This window comes from Mus pahari, chromosome 11, assembly GCF_900095145.1.
Source record: "Mus pahari chromosome 11, PAHARI_EIJ_v1.1, whole genome shotgun sequence".
Classification (NCBI taxonomy): Eukaryota; Metazoa; Chordata; class Mammalia; order Rodentia; family Muridae; genus Mus; species Mus pahari.
Window position 1 is genome coordinate 38516682 of NC_034600.1, and position 22386 is coordinate 38539067.

Consider the following 22386-nt stretch of genomic DNA (forward strand, 5'->3'; position numbering starts at 1 on the left):
CAAACTATTTCCCAAAGCCGTTGTGCTAGTTTATATCCCAGCCAGCGATTCAGAAAGGTTGAGAGATTTACAACAGTGAAATATCAGTTCCATTTTTTTGTCCATTCTTAAATTCTAAAGTACCCCAGCAGTAAATTGTCTTGATAAAAAAGACAGGTTTATATTTTTTAATCTCCCAACCTTATCCTTATTCAAAAAGGTTTCAGGAATCCTTGGTTTATTGCATGTTGATATAAATCAACTCAGAATCAGCATGCCAAGTTTTTTTTTTTTTTTTAAGCTAGGTGCCAAGGGTGTGTATATGAAGGGTGTGTGTACCTGCCTCTGGACACTTGACGCAACACAAGGTGTTATCCTCTATCCCTTTCCTCATTAAAAAAATGTGTGTTCATGCGTGTGTGCGTGAATGTGTTTGTATGTGTTGGGAGGTGTATGTGTATGTGGAGGTCAGAAAACAGTTTGCATGAGTTGGTTCTTTCTGTACCACTTGGGTCCAGGGGACTGCACTCAAGTTTCACACTTAGCGGCAAGTGCCTGTTATTCACTGAACCATCGTACTGGCCCTTCTCTACTTTGATTGGTCAGACTGATGAGTGAGTGCTACAAATCCACTGCCTCTGCTTTCCAGCACTAGGCTACAGCAATGCACTATCACATTGGGCTTTTTACCTGGGTGCTGGGACCCAGGCTCAGGTCTTCATGCTTCCACAGCAAGCACTTATCAGCCGAGACATCCACCAGACCTTGTCTTTCTAATTCTAAAACAATTCCTCATACTAGAAAAACTCCGTATAGTTATTGTCATCTAATGTGTGTGTGTGTGTGTGTGTGTTTGTGTGTGTGTGTATGACTGGTGTTTTTGGGATTAAATGAAGAGTCTTGTACGTGCCAGGCAAGTGACCTACCACTGAGCTGTATTCCCCAGCCCCTCTTCTATTTTTATTTGGCACATGTCTCATTAAGTAGTCTAGCCTGTCTAGGATCACAGTCTTCCTGACTAGACTCCCGAGTGGTTGAGATCCCACGTGTATACCACCACATCTGGCTCACTTTTGATATACTGCAGGCTTAGCTTGCTGACACTGTGTCAGTGATTTCTGTGTCTGTGCTGATGTGGGAGGTGGGTTAAATAAAACATTATATAGTAATAATAAAATATAATTTAGTACAGGGGCTGGTGAGATGGCTCAGTGGGTAAGAGCACCCGACTGCTCTTCCAAAGGTCCAGAGTTCAAATCCCAGCAACCACATGGTGGCTCATAACCATCCGTAACAAGATCTGACTCCCTCTTCTGGAGTGCCTGAAGACAGCTACAGTGTACTTACATATAATAAATAAATAAATCTTAAAAAAAAATATATAATTTAGTACAGCGTATTGAGTGAAAGAGCTGGGGCCCAGCTTGGCAGTGCTGCCCTGGCCTTGCATACCCAAGGCCCTGGGTTCAATCCTGGACCAGTAACTGGAAAACAAAAGGCACAGACTCAGAGGTCAGATGATCCTGAGTTCAAATCTTGTAGCAGCTGTTGGCTTTGGGGAGGTTTTAAGTACCATGACTTAGCAGGAGGAACCAGGAGTTCATGTAAGTCCTCACTGTCTCATCCATGGACATCGGCATTGCCACAATTCCTACTGATGGAATTCCCAAGCTCTTCCACTCGTGCACCAGGGCCTGTGTACCTTCTCAGGGGCTTTCAGCTGATAAGAGCTTTCTTAGAGACTGGATCTTCCCCATCAGTACTGATAGATTCTTTCATTTTTCCTGTCTCCAAGACAGCCAACATAAAATCCTTCTTGCCTCTCGAGGTCTCATTGCTTTTGTTACAAACTCCTTATACCTCTGCTTATCAAACTCTCTTTTCTCTCAGGCTCATCAGTCCACTGGTCTTAATGTAAACAGTTAATCCTCAGGCCTCATGTGACACCTGCTGATCATGACCTCTTTCCTGATGATGACTGGCTCCCAGAATGTGAAACTGTAAATTTTTCTCCTACTTTTCTTGTCCATCTGCTTGTCTCCACGGTTCCAAATGTGAGGGGCACAGGCTTCAGCCTCTCCTCTTCTTACTTAACTCTGTGACTTCATCTGGCCTCACAGGCTCAGGCAGCATTTGGTTGCTGTAATCTTCATTTTTATTTCTAACCCCACATTCCCTGACTTGACTCCCACTTTACCATTTCTAATTGAATGTTAAATGGGCACCTCAAGCTTACGGTTTCTAAGCTGCCTTCACTGTCCTCCTATCCCATGGTTCCCTGCAGCCATTAACAGCCACCTCATTTTCTCTGGGGGAGACCAGGCCTAGGCCTCATAACCGCTCCTCTCACACACTGTGTCCGATGTGTCAGCAATCCCATTAGTTCTACTTTTAAACTGTTTCAGAATGCATCTACTTCATTCCATTCCTACTGCTAACCTGGTCTAAGTCATACTTATTCTTTGCCGTGGGTGTCAGAAAACATGCTGTCTCCAGGTTTTGATGACATTGTCCAATTCTGCAGCCCGAGTGATCCTTTTAACTCTCACTCAGCATGTGGCTACCCCTCAAACTTCTCAGTGGCTTTCAGTCTCCCTGGAAGTGAAGGCAGACGAGGCTCCTTACAATAGCCCACAACACTGCCCACCACATCAGGCATCCCTGAGGGCTAGGAACTTCTCTCCCATGGCTCTCTGTATGCTCTAACCCTGTCAAACAGGCTTCCAGGATACTCCTTAGTCACCTGAGCAAGGCTTTGCTTTAGGGTCTCTGTGCTTGCTTTAGCAATGGTCCTCTCTGGCTATGGGGAGGGTCAGATCTTTGTTCATTCTTTATGCAGAGAGAGAGAGAGAGAGAGAGAGAGAGACAGACAGACAGACAGACAGACATACCTACCTTCTAAGAAAGAATACTAAAACTGTAAAGCCTTTCAAGTACCTCCGTGCCCCTTGCCTGCTTCACTTCCTATGGTTATTAGCATATTATGTAGTTTAATGCCTCATTTATCTTTCTCCCACTCCAGAATGTATGTTCTAGGAAGTCAACAGTTTCACAGATAAAAGAATGAAAGTCACACTACTTAATCTTATTGTATGATAGCAGGCAACGGGTAGGCATGGGTACTTTAATACTATCAATTAAAGATGCTAACTTTTATGCACCAGGATTAGAAACAGGTGCATTTGGTGCTGATATCAGCTACCCCAACAGCTCCCTGTTCCCCATACATAGTGTTGTATATGTTTGCTAATATTTTCACGGCAAAGCATATGTATCTTTTATATTTAATTGATGTGTGCCACTGTAAAAGTGTTTGTGTTTCTGTACTTGGCTGATGCATATCTTTAGAGAATATGCCCATGGGGATAGCGTGCTGAATTACCAGATCAGGACAGAGGCATAAAAAGCATTAAAACTTCATTCTCATTCTCCAAAAGCCTCAGAGGCTGAAAAATGAGCCATTACCTATTTGTTTATTTATAACTTAATTTATTTCTCTAAACATTTTAATTCTATACTATTATTGGGAAAAATGACAAAATAGGCTCATAAGAAGGCTCACAGTGGCGATTTGTAAATGTGGACAGTCTGGGAAAATAAAGCTCAATTGCTCCTTCTACAAGTTGCCAACTTAGAGAGTGCATTTCAGAAGAAAACAAGCTCTGCTTTCTCCCCTCACGTAGCTCTTTCTCTCGTGGCCATGGCAGCCCCACGGCCAGTGAGCAGACATGGATAAGATGGTACGACTGAAACGGTATTTACAGGCCCATGCTGCCAACAGTGGACCATCAAGCTACCACAGGGCTACCACATGGAAGTTACTTCGTTCTGACCACAAAGAAGCAAGGGCTCTGTATGTGTGCAGCTGCACAATCACAGCAATCGATCTACACTTACCGGACCTTGGAAACTCTACTGATTAACCGTGTCTGTCTATACTGTCCAGCTCATTGTCATTACGATCAAATGTGACAGGGACTGTAGAGAAAGTGCCTACCACAGGTAGCAACTGGCCAGTGCTGAGCAAAGTACAAGACAGGTAGGTGCTGGTTCTGCTGGTCGAGTCTTTTGTTTTGGGGTTTGTGTCTAAGTGACTGTCCGCCGTGTGCATGCACCAGCTTGTATGTACTTATCACCAGATGAGGACGCTGGGTGCTCTATCACTCAAATGCTTCATTCTCCTGAGATAGACAGAGTCTCTCACCGAATCTGGAACTGGCTCGCTACTCGGCAGCAAACTCCAGCAACTGTCTTGTCTCCACTGCAGTCAGCACTAGAGTTACAGGGCCACAAGCTGCGGCACTTGGCTTTCTACTGCGGCACCTCAGCCTCTGACACATCTCTCCAGCCCTCGGTTAGGGTTCTTCTCATTGTAAGTAGCACAGGCTGACTCAAGCTAGACTCCATGCTCTCAGTAAATTATTTACTGAGCACTTCCTAGGTGCCAGGCATCATGCTGGAAACTGGTAAGCTTAGGAGTTCCTACCAAGAACTAAGAAAGAAGCTCTGCTGGGAACCAGAAAGTTGCAAGCCTGGGGAATACTTGGTCTCTCTCCATACTCTCTCTCCGTATTTCTCATAGGAAGCTGCTTTCAGGTTTCTTCTTGGCATAGTGCCCTACTCGGGGTGAAAAGCTTGGATTCTAAAATGAAGATGTCTACTTAGAAGCTATCAAGTCTATCTATATATTAATGTTCCAGAAACAAGGAGAGACAACCCTCTGTACTTTGACTACCTGATCTTTTACATGAAAATACTGTTTTTTGAGGCAGGGTCTCATGCCAGACTAGCATGAAACCCACTGTGTGTTCCAAGCTCGCCTCGAGGCTGAGGTAAGTCTCCTGTGTCATCCATCCTTGTTTTAAGAAGGAAGTCAGTTAACATCGTCTTTGTGAGTCAGAGAAATGCTCCAAAACAGCACCCAGGCTAAGTGTTCTCCACGAGTTATAAAAGAGAAAATGGAGACCCAAAACAAAATATTTCCCCAAGTTCAGGGGCTAGTGAATCCTGGAGAAAGAAGTCCAGCCTGGACACTGTGCAGGGGCAGAGGCGGGGGCAGGTGCGGGACCGGGGGGGGGGGGGGGGGCAGGGGCAGGGGCAGAGGGGGGGGCAGGGGCGGGGGCAGGGGCAGGGGTAAAGCATGAGTGACTCCCTTGACTTTTACAGGACAGGAGCTTGCTCTGCCTGTTTCACCCTAACCCCAGTCCTGCTGGAGCTTCACAACTTTTACAGATTTCAAAACAATGCAATGTTTCGGAAACAAAGCTGTAAAAATGTTTCCATGGAGAAGTAATTCTGTGCACCTTGCTAAGTTCACAGACCATAAGTGGCTTGGCTTTCCCATCATCCTCCCGGAGGCGGACACTCACCTTCCCACTCGGTTGGGATGTCTCCTGCTTCATAGTCTACCTCCTTCCTGTTCGCTGCTTCTACAATCCTTTTCTCTCGAATAGTCTGCCCTGTAAAATCAAACGAACATTTGACATGAGCCTGCACTCCTGTAGCTATAATAGGTTATAGTTTATTTTAATTATTGCACACCACATTATATGGCAAAATTATTAAATTATTAGGAAAAAGAATGAATTTTGCTTAGTTATATGGTGGGAAAGGCAGTTTTTAAACTACTGCAAATTTTATACTTTCTAGCATTGAAGCAAAATTAATTTTCATAGAACAAATCAGATTCTATTTAAAGAGAGTAACCAATTAATCCTGCAGGACACTAATAACTAATAAAAAATAATAATGAAGTGTGTGACTCCCAAAACTTATAGCGTATATATTATCAGTGCCAACAGCTGCTGTGACTGCCCATATCCACAGCCCTTACTAAGTAGGAGACCCAAGTCCTTGCTGCCGCTCTGTTCCCACAACACATGAGGTTGGATTCTGTGGTCCTGCCTCTTAGACTTGGATTCTGTCACCAATCTGGATCACTACCTCAAGGGAGTATAGGGACAAGGGACAAAAACTGTAGAGTCTCAGATAAGCCAGCTAGGTGAGACCCTGAGTTTAGAATTTTTGCTCTACAGTCTCCTTTCTTGAGCTTTGTCCACAGCTGAAGTGGGCTGGTAGCAGTGTAGACGTGGATTGGTGGCAGTGTAGATGTGGAAGTATAAAAAGGAAAGAGAAACATGGAGAAAAGCTCCAGGCAAATCCCTTTGATATACACAGGGCATCCAGATTGCATGAACAAATTCAATGAAAAGACCACACAGGGCATAACTGAGAGCCCGGAAGGCCACTCTCAGCTGTCTCTCTCCACCACTACACAACCTCTGCTTGTCTGTTTATTTTGTTGGAGCTCCTGTATTTGGTGAGTCTGGCTGACCAGATGTACTACCACAATTGGGTTTTTCCTCCAGTGCTGGCAACCCAAACTCAGGTCCTCAAGCTTGTGTGGCAGGCATTTCACCCCCTAAGCCACTGCCAAAGATCCCAAGATGCATACAAATCCAATGGTTACTATAAACTCTGCTTGCACATCACTTACTAAAATATTTTGAGAAATCAGCATGTTATGCCTTCATCCAGTCATTATCTAATGCTAAGATAGAAGTGTGTTCTTTTAGTAACAACAGCTAAATAAAGGAAAACCATCATCCAAAATACAAGTGGACCTCAGTAAGTCTAGCACAGGAGGAAGACAGAAGTCTGAACTCCCAGGAGCACCGCTACTTGCTATAGGTGTATCTGTACACAATAGTTAGCCTTTCATTCCTATTTTTCCCATCTATAAATTTCATGTAAAGTCCTTATATAATTTGAAAATGCAAGTCATAGTTAACTTGCATATGGATGGAAAGACAAAGTAATGAGCACTCTTATTTTTATTTATTTATGCATTTAGTTTGTCTGCACATAAATGCGGTGTGTGGGGATGTATGTGCAGTCTCTCCCTAACGTGGAGCTTGTTGGGTTTTCTGGTGAGGCTGGAAGCTGGCAAGTCTCAGAGGTGCCTATCCATCTCGGCCCCCTTCAGGGTTAGGGCTATTGGCACGTGTGGGACAGTGGATGGCTAGTGACATAGGTTCTGGGATCCAAACTGCAGCAAGTGCTTGATTGACAAGTCATCACTTCAGCTCCACATGAGCTACTTTATACTTTAGCTCCTTGAAATTGTGGAATAAACCTTTATTTGGGAATAGATAACAAAGATTTACTTAAAACCTATCTTTGGAAGTATTAAATAAAAATATTAGTTCATTGTATAAGTTATTTGTAATTAGATGCTTTCTCTTTCAGAATAAACTGCTACAAAAATCCACCCTTATGAATATATCTTACTTGTGTGATTTTTATGAATTGGGAATGAAATTTATGTTTCTCATTGAGTAAGAATTTATAACACAAGCTACATTTGCTAATAAATGTGTTCAGACAGTATCTGTGCAGACACGCTACTTATAGTAAAAAGCAGCTCCCAATAATAGCCCAATAAAGCATCTATGTTTAGATCTAATAAGTCCTAATACAGCAGCAAAAAACTAGTTTATTCAATGACCACTACATGAAGCAATACACAGCTGTAGTTAATAGTAAACAATATTCGGCTCAATTGAAAGAGGCAGGACAAAAGCTTGAACTCAGGGCGACTGCAATCATCAATGAGAATAAGGTGACAACAGTACAGTTCTCAAATATAAAAAGCATTAAATCTCTTTACTACTGGGACAATAACAAGTTCCTATTCCTTCAAAGAAACTAGAAAGAAGGAGGGAGGAGCCAGGGAAGGGTGAGATCCAAGGGGGCACAGTGTAGATGCAAAGGCTCAGGTGCAATCCTAATGCCGGCCGTGTTCTCGGGAGTGCCTGGGATAGGTTAGGGGACCCTGGATGAGAATGAGACTTCGGAAAATCCTAATCCTAGTCATTCCACATGTTCTTTTCTCTGGTTTTCAGTTCCAACCCTGCCATTCAACATTATCTTTGCCATATTTTGCCAGACTGTATACTATTCTAATCAACGGTCTTGAGTTGACCTTTCTTTAGAGTTACTTTTGCTTATTCTAAAGGATCCCCATCCATATGCTTGTTGGATTTGGTAGTTCCTATGCACGTTAAACACATTAAAGTGGACAGATGTTATAAGTCCCAAGAGTTATCGAGGACCTACTTGGGTAACCATAGTTCAGAACACAGAAGCCTGTCTAGTCAGGTCAGTAACAAACGGAGGGCACAGGAGCCAATATAATCAGGCTGGGGTCTCTGTGAACAGGCAATGTATGATTTAATATCAATGCTCTGTATGCATTGTATTTACTCTCCAGTTTATCCTGTTACACACAATATTTATAAGTCTAAGGAGGGCAGAATCCTAATATGACCAGGTTTTAAAAGAGAATATAAAACTAACATTTATGGTATGCTTACCATAGACCAGTCAATGAATAAGGTTGACTTTATTAAATTAGCATACAAGTATTGGGTTTCATTATAGCAGTTTTCTACACATACACACGCACATATACATATATGTTTATATGTACATATACATACACACACAACCGTCATGATTTTGTCACCATGTGGATCCTTTCAGGCAAGTGCTTGCCCAGCTGACCTATTTCAGTGGCCTTTTCTGTTTTGTTTTTTGAGGAAGAGTCGTATGTATCCCCAGCTGGCCTCAACATCACGATACAGCCGAGGATGACCTTGTACTTGAACTTAAGATCTTCTTACTTCTTCTACCTCTTCTCTACCCACTGGACTAAATCCAGTCCTTTGGTCTTTGTTATGGTTTCTTCTTCCTTTTATTTATTTATTTTTAAAAAATTTAACCTTTTATTTGATCGTCCTTGCAACCTCCTCTCCAAAAGAAAAGAAAAATTCTCTTTGTGGAAGCTGTAGTGTGTCACTGTGTGCCCTACAGTATACCCTTTTGCCATACATCTTTACTTTCAAACGTTCACTGCAAGGAGTCACTGGTCTGGTATGAGGCCTCTGGCTTCTGCTACTCTATCAATACTGGATCCTGACTGGGACTCCTCTCAGATATCCTTTTGTTGCCCTGTGTCATGGAGATCCTGGAGCCTTGGATCTACAGGTCCTGCCCCTTCATGCGCTCCAGCAGTTCATAGATGGAGTAGATGCTGGGTTGGGCCAACTCAAAGTCCTGGATCTGTGCCTGGGCGGTAGCTGAACTGGTCAGCCAGCCAACTCCCCTGCATCAGCATCGCCGGGACAAGCTCTGCAGTGCTGCCCGCTAGCTCACCCGATGCTGCGGCCAGCAAGGAGCAGGGCCAGCTCTCCTGCTCTCTGCCAGCTCACTGCTCATTCTGCCAACACCAGCCTTTTGTTTTCATCCATCTCCTTCATAACGCTCCTTCCCTTCCTGCTTCCCTCAGGCTGGTCCAGTTTTCCCCAATACAGTCCCCACTTCTATTCTCGTGCTACACATACTCCACCCCCTACCCCCATACTCTTCTCTTCTCACCAAATTCCCTTCCTTAGTTTCTCTTCTTCCCTTCTCATGGTTGCTCCTCTACTTTTATTTTACAGAGAGAGAGAGAGAGAGAGAGAGAGAGAGAGAGAGAGAGAGAGAGAGAGAAGGGAGGGAGGGAGGGAGAAAGAATGTGGGATTTGTCCAAGTGTACCTTATTTTGCTTACACAATCTCTAGTTGTGCACTTTTTTCTGTAAATGTTATGTCCAGCTGCTGTTATAGCTGAACAAGCGTCTGCTGGGTCCATGTAGGTGTCAGTTCCCCTAGGGATTGTAACAAGGCTGGAGCCATTTCTTCCCTATTCTTTGTTTTCCCCATTAATTACTTTATTCGCTTTACATCCCAATTGCAGCCTCCCTCTTCCCAGTCCCCCCCCCCAGCCCCCACCCAGGGACTTAAGGTGCCAGGCAGGGTGGGTTGATACCCAGGGCTACCTCCCCCTTCTTGGCTACTCCTCCCAGTGAGGCAGTAAACACAGAGGTGTGAAGGTGTGAGTGTTTCTGTGGTGTGCTGACTTCAGGAGAACTATGCCATCATGGAGTAGTGCTATTTTAAGTTCTTGACCAAACCCCACTTGGCCACACCACTTTACACTCCCATTAGCAAACTATAAGGTTTCCTCTTTCCCCACATCTTGCCAGTATTTCTGCCTGCCCTGTGTTTTCTTGATGGCAGTTATTCTGATGGGTGAGATGTTGGATGAAAGATTGAATTTCAGTCCTATCAGTTAAGGATATTAAACACTTTTTCAAATAGTTAGTGGTTCTTGTAGCTCCTCTTTGCATAACTCTCAGTTCAGATCATTAACCTACGTACTGACTTGATGATCTGTATTTAGGGTCTTAACCTTTTCAGTTCTTTATATATTCTGGCTATTGGTCTTCTGATGAGACCCAGTTGGTGGTTATTTTCTCATCTGCAAGCTGCCCTTCGCTGGGCTGGTTGGCTTGTTTGCTATAATGAGTCTGTTTACTTTCACCTAATCCCATTTGTCAACTGTTGGGGTTGCCACTGTACCTCATCTTTACAAAGTCCTTGTCACGCCTATATCCTGAAGTACATTGCCTCCCCTAATTCGTTAATTTTAGGTGAAATGCCAGCACTCTTCTGGGGCCAACCTTTGCCACTGAACTTTAATGTATCTAGAAATGTTCATCTGTAGACACACGTTTCAGCTAGAAGAATATAAGGGCTAAGCTAAAAGCAAAAGTGACTGCCATCTCTAAACAATCAAGAATGAAACCCGCCACCCTTTACTAGCATATTTTAAAAATGCAGAAACCATCCCTTAAATCAGTTAAGACAGTATTCATGATAACCATTCAACACTCACTAAACATTCACTACCAAATGTTTTAAAAGTGCAGGCAATTGTTAGAAAATGAAAACCATCTAAAATTCCATCACCTGAAGACTATATATAGACACACAGACAGACATGCACATACATGTGCTGACAAGGGTATATTCATACAGAAGTTTTCTGGCACAGAAAATATGAAAATTCTCATGTCATTTGCCCACCTAAAAAAAAAAAAACAAAAAAAGCCCAAAAAACTGACACCTGGCTTCAGAGTATGTTTTGACACTCTGGTGAAAAGAAAGCTCCTATGTAAGCATGCTAACTTTTTTTTTTTTTTTGTTATGTTTTAAATGTGAAGATCAAAATGAAACTCGCTGCTTTAAGAATTAGCAATCAAACCCACAAGTCGAGTTCCAGACCCACGATGTGCCAACACTGTGCATGAGCCGTAGCTACCACCTCCATCAAAGAAGCCTCTCTCTGCAGCAACTGGAGACCATCACAGAAGATCACAACTGGATACAATGTAGAGGACACTTCATGGTGAGCTCCGCTCTATGGGACACATCTGCATCACAGTTCCTCTGTCTGTGGCTCAGGGAACACGCAGAAGACGGGATGAAAGACTGTAGAGCCTATAACGGTGTCTAATAACTTTCCAACTGCCGTGACAAAACACCATGACCAAGGCAAGCACCTCCTCCAACATGGCCACATCTCTTAATCCTTCCCAAACCAGCCCACCAAGTGGGAACCAAGCATCCAAACACGAGTATATGAAACAGTTTCTCTGAGAAATGGCTGTGTAAGCAGGACCAGAACAATGGCAACATCGGTAGACATGTTCATGTAGAAGCAGAGATACTTCATGGGTGCTGCCTGTAGACAAGGAGCCCCCTTACTGGTTGTCCAACTCAGTGGTCAGCCTTGAAACCATGTGTACACAAACAAAAATGGCCTCAGGTTGCATTTATCTCTCTAGGTGTGTGTGTGTGTGTGTGTGTGTGTGTGTGTGTGTGTGTGTGTGTTACCTACATCCCCGAGTAAATACTAATTGCCAGCAGCTTCTCATCTAGGGGTGGGACTTTTGAGTCTCTCCCCACTCATGATGGACACACACAGTCCTGTGTGTGTCTGAGGCAGGCAACTATAGCTACTGTGGGTTCATGAGTTCATCAGCCATTCATATCCAGATGCCACTATTTCACACCACACGTACCCACCCTGATTTATATAACTTGTGCCGTGTTTGGGGAACGATGACAAGGAAAATGTATCTACGTTTAATACAGATGGCTCAATCTGAAAACTGAGTTTTCATGTGAGCATTACAATTCAGTATGGTGGTGTATTACACATGGAACTTCAGACTACCCCCCAGCGTATTCATGAGAGTGATGAGGCTTGGCCACTTAAGTCATTTTCAGTACTTTGCCACGGCAGCTAAGGCTGTAATGAATACTCATGTGCCTATGTATTATTAACACAGTCATTCTTAAATATATAAAGAGCTCCTATGAGTCATTAAGAAAAGACCAGCAGTAACCAGAAAACCATCCCAAGGACGTGAACAGATAATCCAGGGAAAATGAGGACAAAGGCATAGAGGATGAAACCGGGAGACTTTTATAGAAAAACACTTTGGAAACAGTTGTCCAAATTGCAAATGCAGGTTCAACCTGACCAGCAATCCTGAACATGTTCATCTAATATTCTCACTTGTTTGAAAAGACATATATTTGCTATTCACTGCAACACTGTTCATAATGGCAAAGGCTTAGGCACTACTTATATATCCCTCAGTTAAAAACTAAGGAGAGATTATGCTGTGCCCATTCTCTGTACTGCCTCAGGCCCGTTTAAGAAAGGAAAACACTGAGGTGCAAGATTGGACGGACTCAGATGGTGAGAGGTCTTGTTCTACGTGTGTAAGAAGTTCTAGTGGGTTACTAGCGGAGAACAAACAGTATTCACAGCAGTCTGACCCGTCTGCTACCGTTTGTCATCTGCCTACCCCACCCCATACTTGCTTGTACAGCTGAAACAGATGGTTTACTGCGAGAGAGAACGGAATGGTCAGCAGCCAGGAGAAGAGAGGCTTCCATTCCTGTGCTTAGTACATGCTCACACAATGTGTTCGCTTTCATCCGGAGTCTAGATTTTAAAGTAACGGAGACAAATGTCTGGGAACAGGAAAGGGCCTTGTGGGAAGCAGAGTACCAGGAAGAACAACTGGAGTTAAAGTGTGTCCCACAAATGTTATCAGCCTGCCACACGGGAACTGCTATACTGAATCTATGCTGAAGAACTGCCAGCTTGGTTACCAACAGGCCCAGCTTCCTGCAGCCTCAGTCGCTGTAGGTGAACAAGACTAGGCTTGTGACAAGAGATGCCACTGGCCCCAAAGAATGAGAGAGCAGGCCCACGCACCTTTCCTGGTACCCCCACTCCTTTCTTTATTCACCCTCACAGGCCAGGGCAGACAGTAGAGAAGTCTTTAATCCTTATGTTTCAGAGATTCAGAACTCCAGAGGTATTTCTGAGAAATCAACTATGATCAAAAGCAATTTAAGTGGCTTATTTCATCTAAGTGGCTTATTTCATCTTACATCATGAGCGAAGTCAGGATTGGAACACAAAGCAGGAACCTGGAAGCAACAAATTGAAGCAGGGACCGTGGACGGACACTGCTCACTGGCTTGCTCCCACAGTTTTTTCAGTCTACTTCCTGATAAAACCTAGAAGCACCAGCCTAGGGCTGGCACCGCCCACAGTGGGCTGGACCCTCCCACATCAATCACTAATCAAGAAAATGCTTCACAGACTTGCTTATAGGTCAACTTGAGGCATTTTTTTTTTTTTTTCCAGTTGAGATTGTCTCTTCCCAGATAACCCTAGTTAGTGTCAAATTCGACAACTCAACGAAAACCAACCCACACATTTCTCTTTCTTAGACCAGTCCAGTTATCCTGGACTACAGTGTGCAAGCCTGGCTTGCGGGCAGGAGGAGAAAGACAGAAGGCATGACAGAGAGAGAAGCATGGTGAGGGTTTTCCCCTGTTTACTCGGCCCAGCATTCCTTAACCAGTGGGCATGGGAGCTGAGCAGCAGCTGCAGGCAGGGCTGGCTTGCAAAGAGCGACTGGGCTGAGAGAGGTGACACAGGTCTGAGGAGCTGCCCCTTGGAAACACATGCTTCAGGCTTTTGGTGTCTGATAGGAGCTCCTGGCTTAGAGAAATGGTTATGCAGTAGGCAGGATGGCCAAAATAAGATCTTTAAAGTCTCACTGACTTTTGGCCTTTTATCACAGGGGCAGTGAGCAGAGCAGCCAGCTGATAATTTTAACTATAAAAGATTGAATTCTGCATATAAAAGGAGGCTTAGGAACATCAGTATATATTGTATGAAAGGAAACCTACTGAAGAGTCAAGAACCCCAACCACAGATGTTAGAGTTGAACTTTTAAATTCTGATATTCTGAAACATTATATGTAAAACAAATCTCAATTATAAGAACCTCAATTATAGGAACTCAGACTGAAAACCACTTAGAGTAGACTTAGACTAGAATTTGACTGAAGTTACTCAGACGCCACATCTGTTCATAAGGAGACGGCCATGGACCAGGCAATGTTTAACTGTCTCCCACGTATTACATCTCATCTTTAAAATAACCTTTTACAGATGAGAAAGGGGCTGAGTGATTAATGTATCCCGAGACACAATCAGTAAAGAAAGATAGTAGACATTTTAATGGAAGCACTTTTATTAATTAAGTTATTTATTTACTTTACATCCTGATGGCTCCCTTCCCTGTCCCTCCCTCTTCCTGCTCCCTTCTCTTCCTAGTTCCTCCCTCTCATACCCCCACCCCACCCCAATCTTCAGAAAAGGAGAGGCCTCCCATGGACATCAACCAGCCTTGGCATATCAAGCTGCAATAAGACTAGGCACATCTTCTACTGAGGTGAGGTGAGGCAGCTTAATTAGGGGACAGGAATCCAAAGGCAGGCAGTGTGGTCAGAGACAGCCCTGTTCCTGCTTTAGGGGTCCCACATGAAGACCCAGCTGCACAACTGTTACATATGGGAAGCACTTTTCTTATTTCTAAAGATAAGTGTGGTCTATTTAAGATTTTTAAATTAGTATTTACACATTTGTATGTAGAATCACTGCCAATATCCAGTTAAAAACAAGTATTTATTAACAGCATAAGCTATTGCTTTCTTATAGTGAGTAGAAGGAGCATTCTTGCTTGAGGACCTGATGAGTGTATAATTTGACATATTCTACAAACATTTATGTGAGCTTGGAAGGCTCACAGGTCTCAGTAGGTAAGACAGTTTTAAAAGCAATTAAATAGGCCTGACAGATAAGAATGGTGAATTTTCCAGACCACCAATGAGTTTTGTGGATGAGCTGAAACTGTAGTAGGTTCCCAATATTTATGGGTCTTCACAAGGAAGATCTTCTCAGGTCATTTCATGGAAGGAAAAAAAAGTCAGAAATTATACCACAATGATTGGCTATTCTGACATGCCTGTTATAATACGATTTAACCTCTTGGGCTGCAAAAGCTGAAGGGCCTCAGACAGTATGTAGAAAGAGACACAAAGTCTTAAGCAATCTGCTTGCTGTATCAACAAAATGCTTTGTGACCAGTTAATAGCACATCTGTTCTTTTCTTGACTGAAAAACGATGAAATTTTTCTTGAATTCATTAATATTTGTAAAAAGCAGTAAGTAAAATCTGTAATAAAATGTATGTCTAAAAGCACATATGAAGAATATAATAATTTAAGAAAAAAATACAGCCACTTACTACAAATTTCCTACACAAACTGTCTTGTTTACTGATGATAAAAAACCAAATAATATTATTTTCAACAAAAATTTCAAGTTCTAAAAAGTAGCTGAGAATGTAAGACAGTCATTGAATGCTTGCCTAGAATGTGTGAGGCCCATTCCAACCTCGCTACCTACCTACCTACCTACCTACCTATACACACACACACACACATACACACACACACACACACACACACACACACACACACACACACACACACACNACACACACACACACACACACACACACACACACACACACACACACACACCAGCCTTAAAGTTCCAACAACATCTTTTACACAGCAAACACAGTGGGTAGTCTAAACTACTCACTTACGAAGATTTACAATAAAACATCAAGCAGGTTTTCTGATAAACTCCCAAGTCAAGCACACAGATCTTAGAAATGTCTAACATTTTACTTCATTTACTTCTTTCTCATTACTATGCAGAACAGATATTTAATAGTATGTTTTTAAGAAGCATTTATTTTTTTCTAAGCTGCAAGGGATTTCTGAAAAAGCACATGGGTCTCCACCGGAAGGAAAAATACAAATGGTGACGCCATGACAATTCACTCTGCAGAGCAGAAGATCTAAGTTTTGCTTGAGGTCAAAGAGTTGAAAGTACTTTGTTCACTTAAAATATTCTATACTTCTTTCTAAAGCATATAAAATTCACTTATAACCAAAAATTTGAACAGAACAAAATAATACAAGAAACTAAAATTAGGTAAGTCTGGAATAAATGCATGTGAATTATGAGTTCATTTACCTTATATAAAAGTAAGAAAGCGAAGGATTCGTACTTTTTAAGCCAAATTAAATAGATCTTATGACATATCATAAGGAAATCACATTTTTACACACACACACACACACACACACACACACACACATACACACACCAGCCCTGGATGGCCTGAAACTCACTAAAATCTGCTTGCCTCTATCGTCTGTGTGCTGGGATTGAAAACATGCACCACCCACATACCTTGGTGGTAACCACAGCTCTCTAGAGGGAAGCCATGCCTGGTATTGAAACCTAGCCAACCACCCAGTGCTAGTGAAGGCATGGTAACTGGAGGAGAGTCTACAACTGATAACTGACTGAGCCAGCATGATCCCTAACAACAATCTATGAACACTTGTCCTTGCACCCACAGATTCTCTCTGTGTGCTCAGGGAACACTGCAGAAGAGGGGAGGAGACTGGGAGCCAGAGGATCAGCCACGTTTCTGTGAGATTGTGTCTCCTAGTACACCATCCAACCATGGGCTTAACAAGGAACACATAGCAAATATACCAAATTGGATGGGGGTGGAGGGGGGCCCATGAGGCCTCCACCCTACACAAAGGACAGACACCTGAGTAAAGGTGGGAGTGGGACAGGTGGCCCTCCCCTGAGAAGAGCACAAAGATTGCCTAGGGCCAGTCAGCCCCGAAAACATACAAACAGAAAGCATTATATGGATGTAATAGGTTATGTACATTCCAATACATATATGCATACAATAACAACTGATGAAAAAAGGCCGTGAATTTGGAGGAGAGTGGGGGGATGTAGTGGCTATTCCTGGTTGTCAACTTGACTATATTTGAAATGAACTACAATCCAGAATTGGAAGGCTCACCAGTGGACCTAATCTGGAGACTGGGAGATAGAAGTTCTGATCTGGATCTTGGTATGGAGATCTTGAGACACAGTGGTGATTGAATCCAGAAGATTAAGACAGGGAGATCTCCGAGTCCAAGGTCATCTGGGATTTAAGGTGTGGTGGCACACACCTTTAATCTGGGCTACACCTTCTGCTGGGGACCATATAAGCACATTGGAAGAAGGGAGTCTGGCTCTCGCTCTTTCGCCTTCTTGCGGTGTGGGACTCAGCAACTGCTAGATCCTTGGACTTCCATTCACAGCTACTACTGAACCATTGTTGGGATTTGGACTGCAGACTGTAAGTCATCAATAAATTCCTTTACTACATAGAGACTATCTGTAAGTTCTGTGACTCTAGAGAACCCTGACTAATACAGGGGACAATGTATGGAAGGGGAAAATGAACAAACAAACAGCATGCTGCTGTTCCCAGCAAAGGAAATATGTGGTTGTGACGGAAAAGCTTTGTTCTAAAACAAAACTCGCTGGCCAAAGGAATCAAATTGCAATCTCATACTCCATCTCAAACCTCAGCAAAAGCTTACAGTGAAATACAGTGAGTATAATTAAGTATTCCACCACCATGCTGCACACCAGACTAAACACTTTGGGACTGACTGCTAATAGAAGTAAAATGAGAAATGGAGAGTTAATAAAAATGGCAGCAAGCATTACTAGATATGGAGAGATAGAAAGTTACAACACTTGTAAACCTTAAGGAAGTAAAAAGAGAAATGGGAAATCATTAAAGAGAGAAGTTTCTTTTGCTAAGGATGGGAATCAACAGAGAATCACAACTGGACAATGTGCAAAGAGCGAGAAACTTTGAAACAGTTTCACTAAAGGGGATGTCTCCATCAAACCCCTGAGCAAAGTGGATGGATGTCATCAAGGAAACACTGCGTTCCACACAGGAGACTGACTGGCATGTGAACTCATAGGACCATGACAGCATACACAGGGCCTGCACAGGTTCAAGCCTGACAGGACCCAGCTCTCAGACGGGTGAACCTGAATTCCTTAATAAAGATGCTCTCTCTAATCCATACAGATTTCCAAGCAGAAATTACTCTTCTCCAATGAGTCTGACTTGGGGTAGTAACCCCACTTGAAGGTAGACTTCGTGCCAACATAGAGGTCCATCACAGAATGAACTCAATAGTATTTCTGAAGACTTTCTGTCACCTTTTGCTTTGTTTGGGCTGTGGTTTTTGTTTGTTTGTTTGTTGTTTTATGATTCTTTTGCTTGTATATTATGGTTTCAGATTTTGTGTTTTTATGGGTTTTTGTCTTTCAGTGTGTATTTCTTGTGCTTTTTCTTTTTTTCTTTCTTTTTGAATTCTGGTTTGTTTTCTTTGCCTGTTGTTTTCCAAAGAAAGAGAAAGAAGGACATGAAGTTAGATGGTCGGGAAAATTGGGAGGATCTGGGAGGAGTTGGGGGAGGAGAAAATCAAAATATATTGTATGAAAAACTTATTTTCAATTAAAAAAAGAGTAGCAATTACTACAATGTAGAGAATTTTGAAATTATTATGTTTGTAAAGCTTAGCCCAGACTTTGGTTTGTCTTTAAAATATAGTAAATATTGCTGTTATTTCTAGACTCAAGCCAATTTTTTAGAAATTGATTTCTAGACTCAAAATGTTCATAGCAATCAAGGATTTGGTCATTTATCACAGGCCATAAAAGAGTCAACGGCTGCAGTACTGTTCCTCGTTCACAGGATAGATGACAGTTTTTAAATATAAACAGTTTAAGGAAAATAGAGTACATTTATTGGTACATTCATCTTAATTTTAAAAAATTGTATTTATCAATCCATGAAATTACTAATACCCTTCATTAATCTACTTAATTTAGCTCAACACAAAGCAGTATTTATCATTAGTAAATGGAAATCGACTCTAATGTAACAAAGAGCACATAACCATCTAATGGAAGATGATAGTTATCTACTGAACAGGACCAACTTCTGCTACACAGTGAGAACTGTCTCAAAAACAAACAAACAAACAAACAAAAACAACAACAACAAACAAATAAATCCAAAGTCAGACACACACAAGAAGATAAAGACTAGAATCACAGAGGAAGGGCTGCCATTCCCGGGATGGGATCTCAGAAACGGGGCCTGTGCACTGGTGGGATGCACAGTGGGTTATCACCAAGATGACAAGTAAGGATGGACTAAAGCAGTCTCTGTGCTCAGCAGTAGAGACACACTTCCCCGCTACTTCTTTGTAATTTGGCTGATACTATGTTAATGTGGGTCATTAATCACGGTTACCTGACTGAGCTAGAGAGGGGCAGGACTGTTTACAGTGACAGGTGCTATTTCGCTACCTTAATTCTTACAACAATCTTCACATTTGTAATTTTGGAAAATTATGTTCAAAAGACCTTCATCTTTGAGGGATAGTGTTCAGAATTACATTGAATTTTCAAACGGATTTAAGAAATTGTACTCTAGTATAGCCGTTCCTGTGCTAGAAACTCCACACACTCAGGCTCACATTGCCTCCTTCTCTTCCTGCTCATGAGACTAAATCCTCCACACACCTTGCACACCTATCCTCAACTCTCCCTTTGCTTTGCACCATTCTGTGATGGTATCACTGGCTGCTGACTAGCAGAGAAACTGAAAAAATTTAAAATTTCAGCACCCACGCCCTTAGTGCCCAGGAAAAAATGCCCACATAACTTTTGCTTTCTTTTGATTCATCTTTTGATTATTATAGCTGAGTCAAACCCACCTGGAAAAACATTTATCATATCTATTCTTTACTCTCCTTAAAAGATGTGAAGAGTTATTGCATCTCTCTTGGTTTCACTGCTAATCAATGTTTTTATTAATATGCTGTAATTCAGATAAATTATAGATGAAATAAGATCTGTGAATTATTCTGAAAACTGAACTACAATTTATAACACAATTTCTATGGAAAATGTGTTGAATTTAAATAAGCTGCTTACATAGAACTTTTAGAATTAACTAATTTGTAGGTTAGGAACTTGCTGTATTATTAAAACAGAGAAGCATTCTGTCTTCCAGAGTGCAATCCAATGTAAAAAGGAGTCGGATGGCATAGCACCACTGGACGCACATCCATGCTTGCCTCGCTGTGAGCCTTCACACAGGTAGGTCACTGCAGGGTCTGCTGAAACAGTGCATAAGATGCACTGCTATTGACAGGGACCCCTGAGAGTTGTGTCACTGATACACCAGATGACACCACCCATTACTTTACCTTTTATCTCTATGACTAAAACTCTTCATAACCCCAGCTGCTCTGTGAGCTCACCATGCACGTTTACAATGTTTTACTTAGACAGTACTGTATACTTCTGTTACCCAGTGCTCTGTCTTCTCTAAATATTGTCCTTACCAGCCTATCTTCTTTAGTACCATGTGACTTTGTCTGTCCTGACTTATCTATAAAATAGGGCTTAAAAAAAAAGTAATCACAGGATTCTACTAATGTCTAAGAATAATGCCCTATACTTGGTAAATATTACACATGTTAGCTTTGTATTGTTTTTTTTTGTGTGTGTGTGTGTGTGTCAGTGCTTGCCATAGGGTGGGAGAACAGCCACACAGAACAGATTTTGGACCCTCATGGAACAGATTTTGACCTTGTAGAATAAGATCCAGCAGTTAAGACCCAGCAGTTTCATTGCTGAAGGAAGAAGTGAGCAAGAAGTCTGATGCTACCAAACGCTGGAGCGGCCTTAGCAGCTCTTAGTACAGGTACATTTTTGCCTGAAAACTGTTAATGACTTTAGGATCAACAATCCACTTCCCTGGAGAGGCGGGCAGGGAATGAGGAAAACTGGAAACAGATGTGATCAGGGCTGTGCACTTTGAGCCACAGCACCTACAGACTACAGGGGAGGGCTCCCGAGGTGTGGGGTGCTTAGTTTAGGTCTGCAATCTCCTGCCCAGGCTGCTCAGTTCCTTGAGCTGCAACATTATTAGGAGGGTGTAGAATGCTTAAGAGGCAGGACTTAGAGGCAGTAGGTTCATTCAGGGCTCAGCTTTAGGGTGATATTACAACCGTGTGGATGCTTGCTGCCCATCTCCCTTCCCAGGTATCAGACATAAGCTGCTTCAGTCCAAACACTCCACACGCTGTACACTGCCTGACCAGAGGTTTAAAGCAATGAAGCCACTCAACCACAACAGGAAGCCTATGAGACTTTGCTCCAAAACAAACCTTTCCTCGATGCACACTGATGTCACTGGGTGCTTCGGACAGCAGCAGAAAGCTGATGACTGCTTAATTTCCTGCACAGAAGCTTTCTAACTTGACCTAAGCCTATCTTTGTATCTTCATTTGGTAAACTGTGTCTGAGTCAATGCACTGCTGTTAAGGCCACGGGCCTTCCTCCCTTCTTAGTCTAGGACTACTATGGTTTCTGGCCTAACATTTAACTCTTTAACAATGCTAATTTTTTCAATGGCTATCATACCATCTACAGCCATACACCGCATAATGACACTTGAGTAGACAACAAGACTTATACAATGGTGGCTATGCCACAAGCTATTACAGATGATTTACAGAGTTCACTGGCACTGTATCCTAGGCTGAAGGAGGGAGTAAAAATAATCCACTCCCATCATGGGGTAACTGCACACCCTGATATAAATATATCACAAATTTCAAACTTAAGGAAGCTGGGCAAGGATTGTGGCAGTCTTTTTGATGTTTAATGAAATACTTCTATTTCTTGCTATTTGTCTAATTACAGTAATTAATGAATTAGGTTAAGTGTAAAAGTGAAACCCAATTCGAAAAAATTATCTTCTAAAATCATAGTTGTAAAACTACGCAGATGTAAACCACTGAAGTCCACAAAACATCATATTAAAGTGGTTAAAATTCAGGAAAAGACAAATCACTACAAACCATACATCACTTCCAAATGGCTGAGCTTAATCTTCTGTACTGAGCATGATACACCTAGTGAGCTAACGAGAGTTACCATAAGATCCTATCGACGACTTCTCCCTGACAGAGACACCTCGAAGATTTGTACCTCAGTTCATCTGCTTTGGTGGGATGCTCAGTGGGAGTCAGCCAGAGCTGAGTAACAGACACTGGCAACCAAGTGATGCTTGCAACAAGGTCCTGGATTTCAGGCCAG

At 42.4% G+C, this 22386-nt stretch overlaps 1 protein-coding gene across 1 annotated transcript in view; it reads right to left on the minus strand.

Annotated features, from left to right (window-relative positions):
* The window catches only part of Ndufaf2 (NADH:ubiquinone oxidoreductase complex assembly factor 2), a 105925-nt gene that overhangs the window by 35219 nt on the left and 48320 nt on the right, over positions 1–22386 (minus strand). The window contains exon 2 of the mRNA XM_021208699.2: positions 5349–5438. Within this exon, the coding sequence (XP_021064358.1) occupies positions 5349–5438 (90 nt within the window). The remainder of the gene's footprint in view (positions 1–5348; positions 5439–22386) is intronic.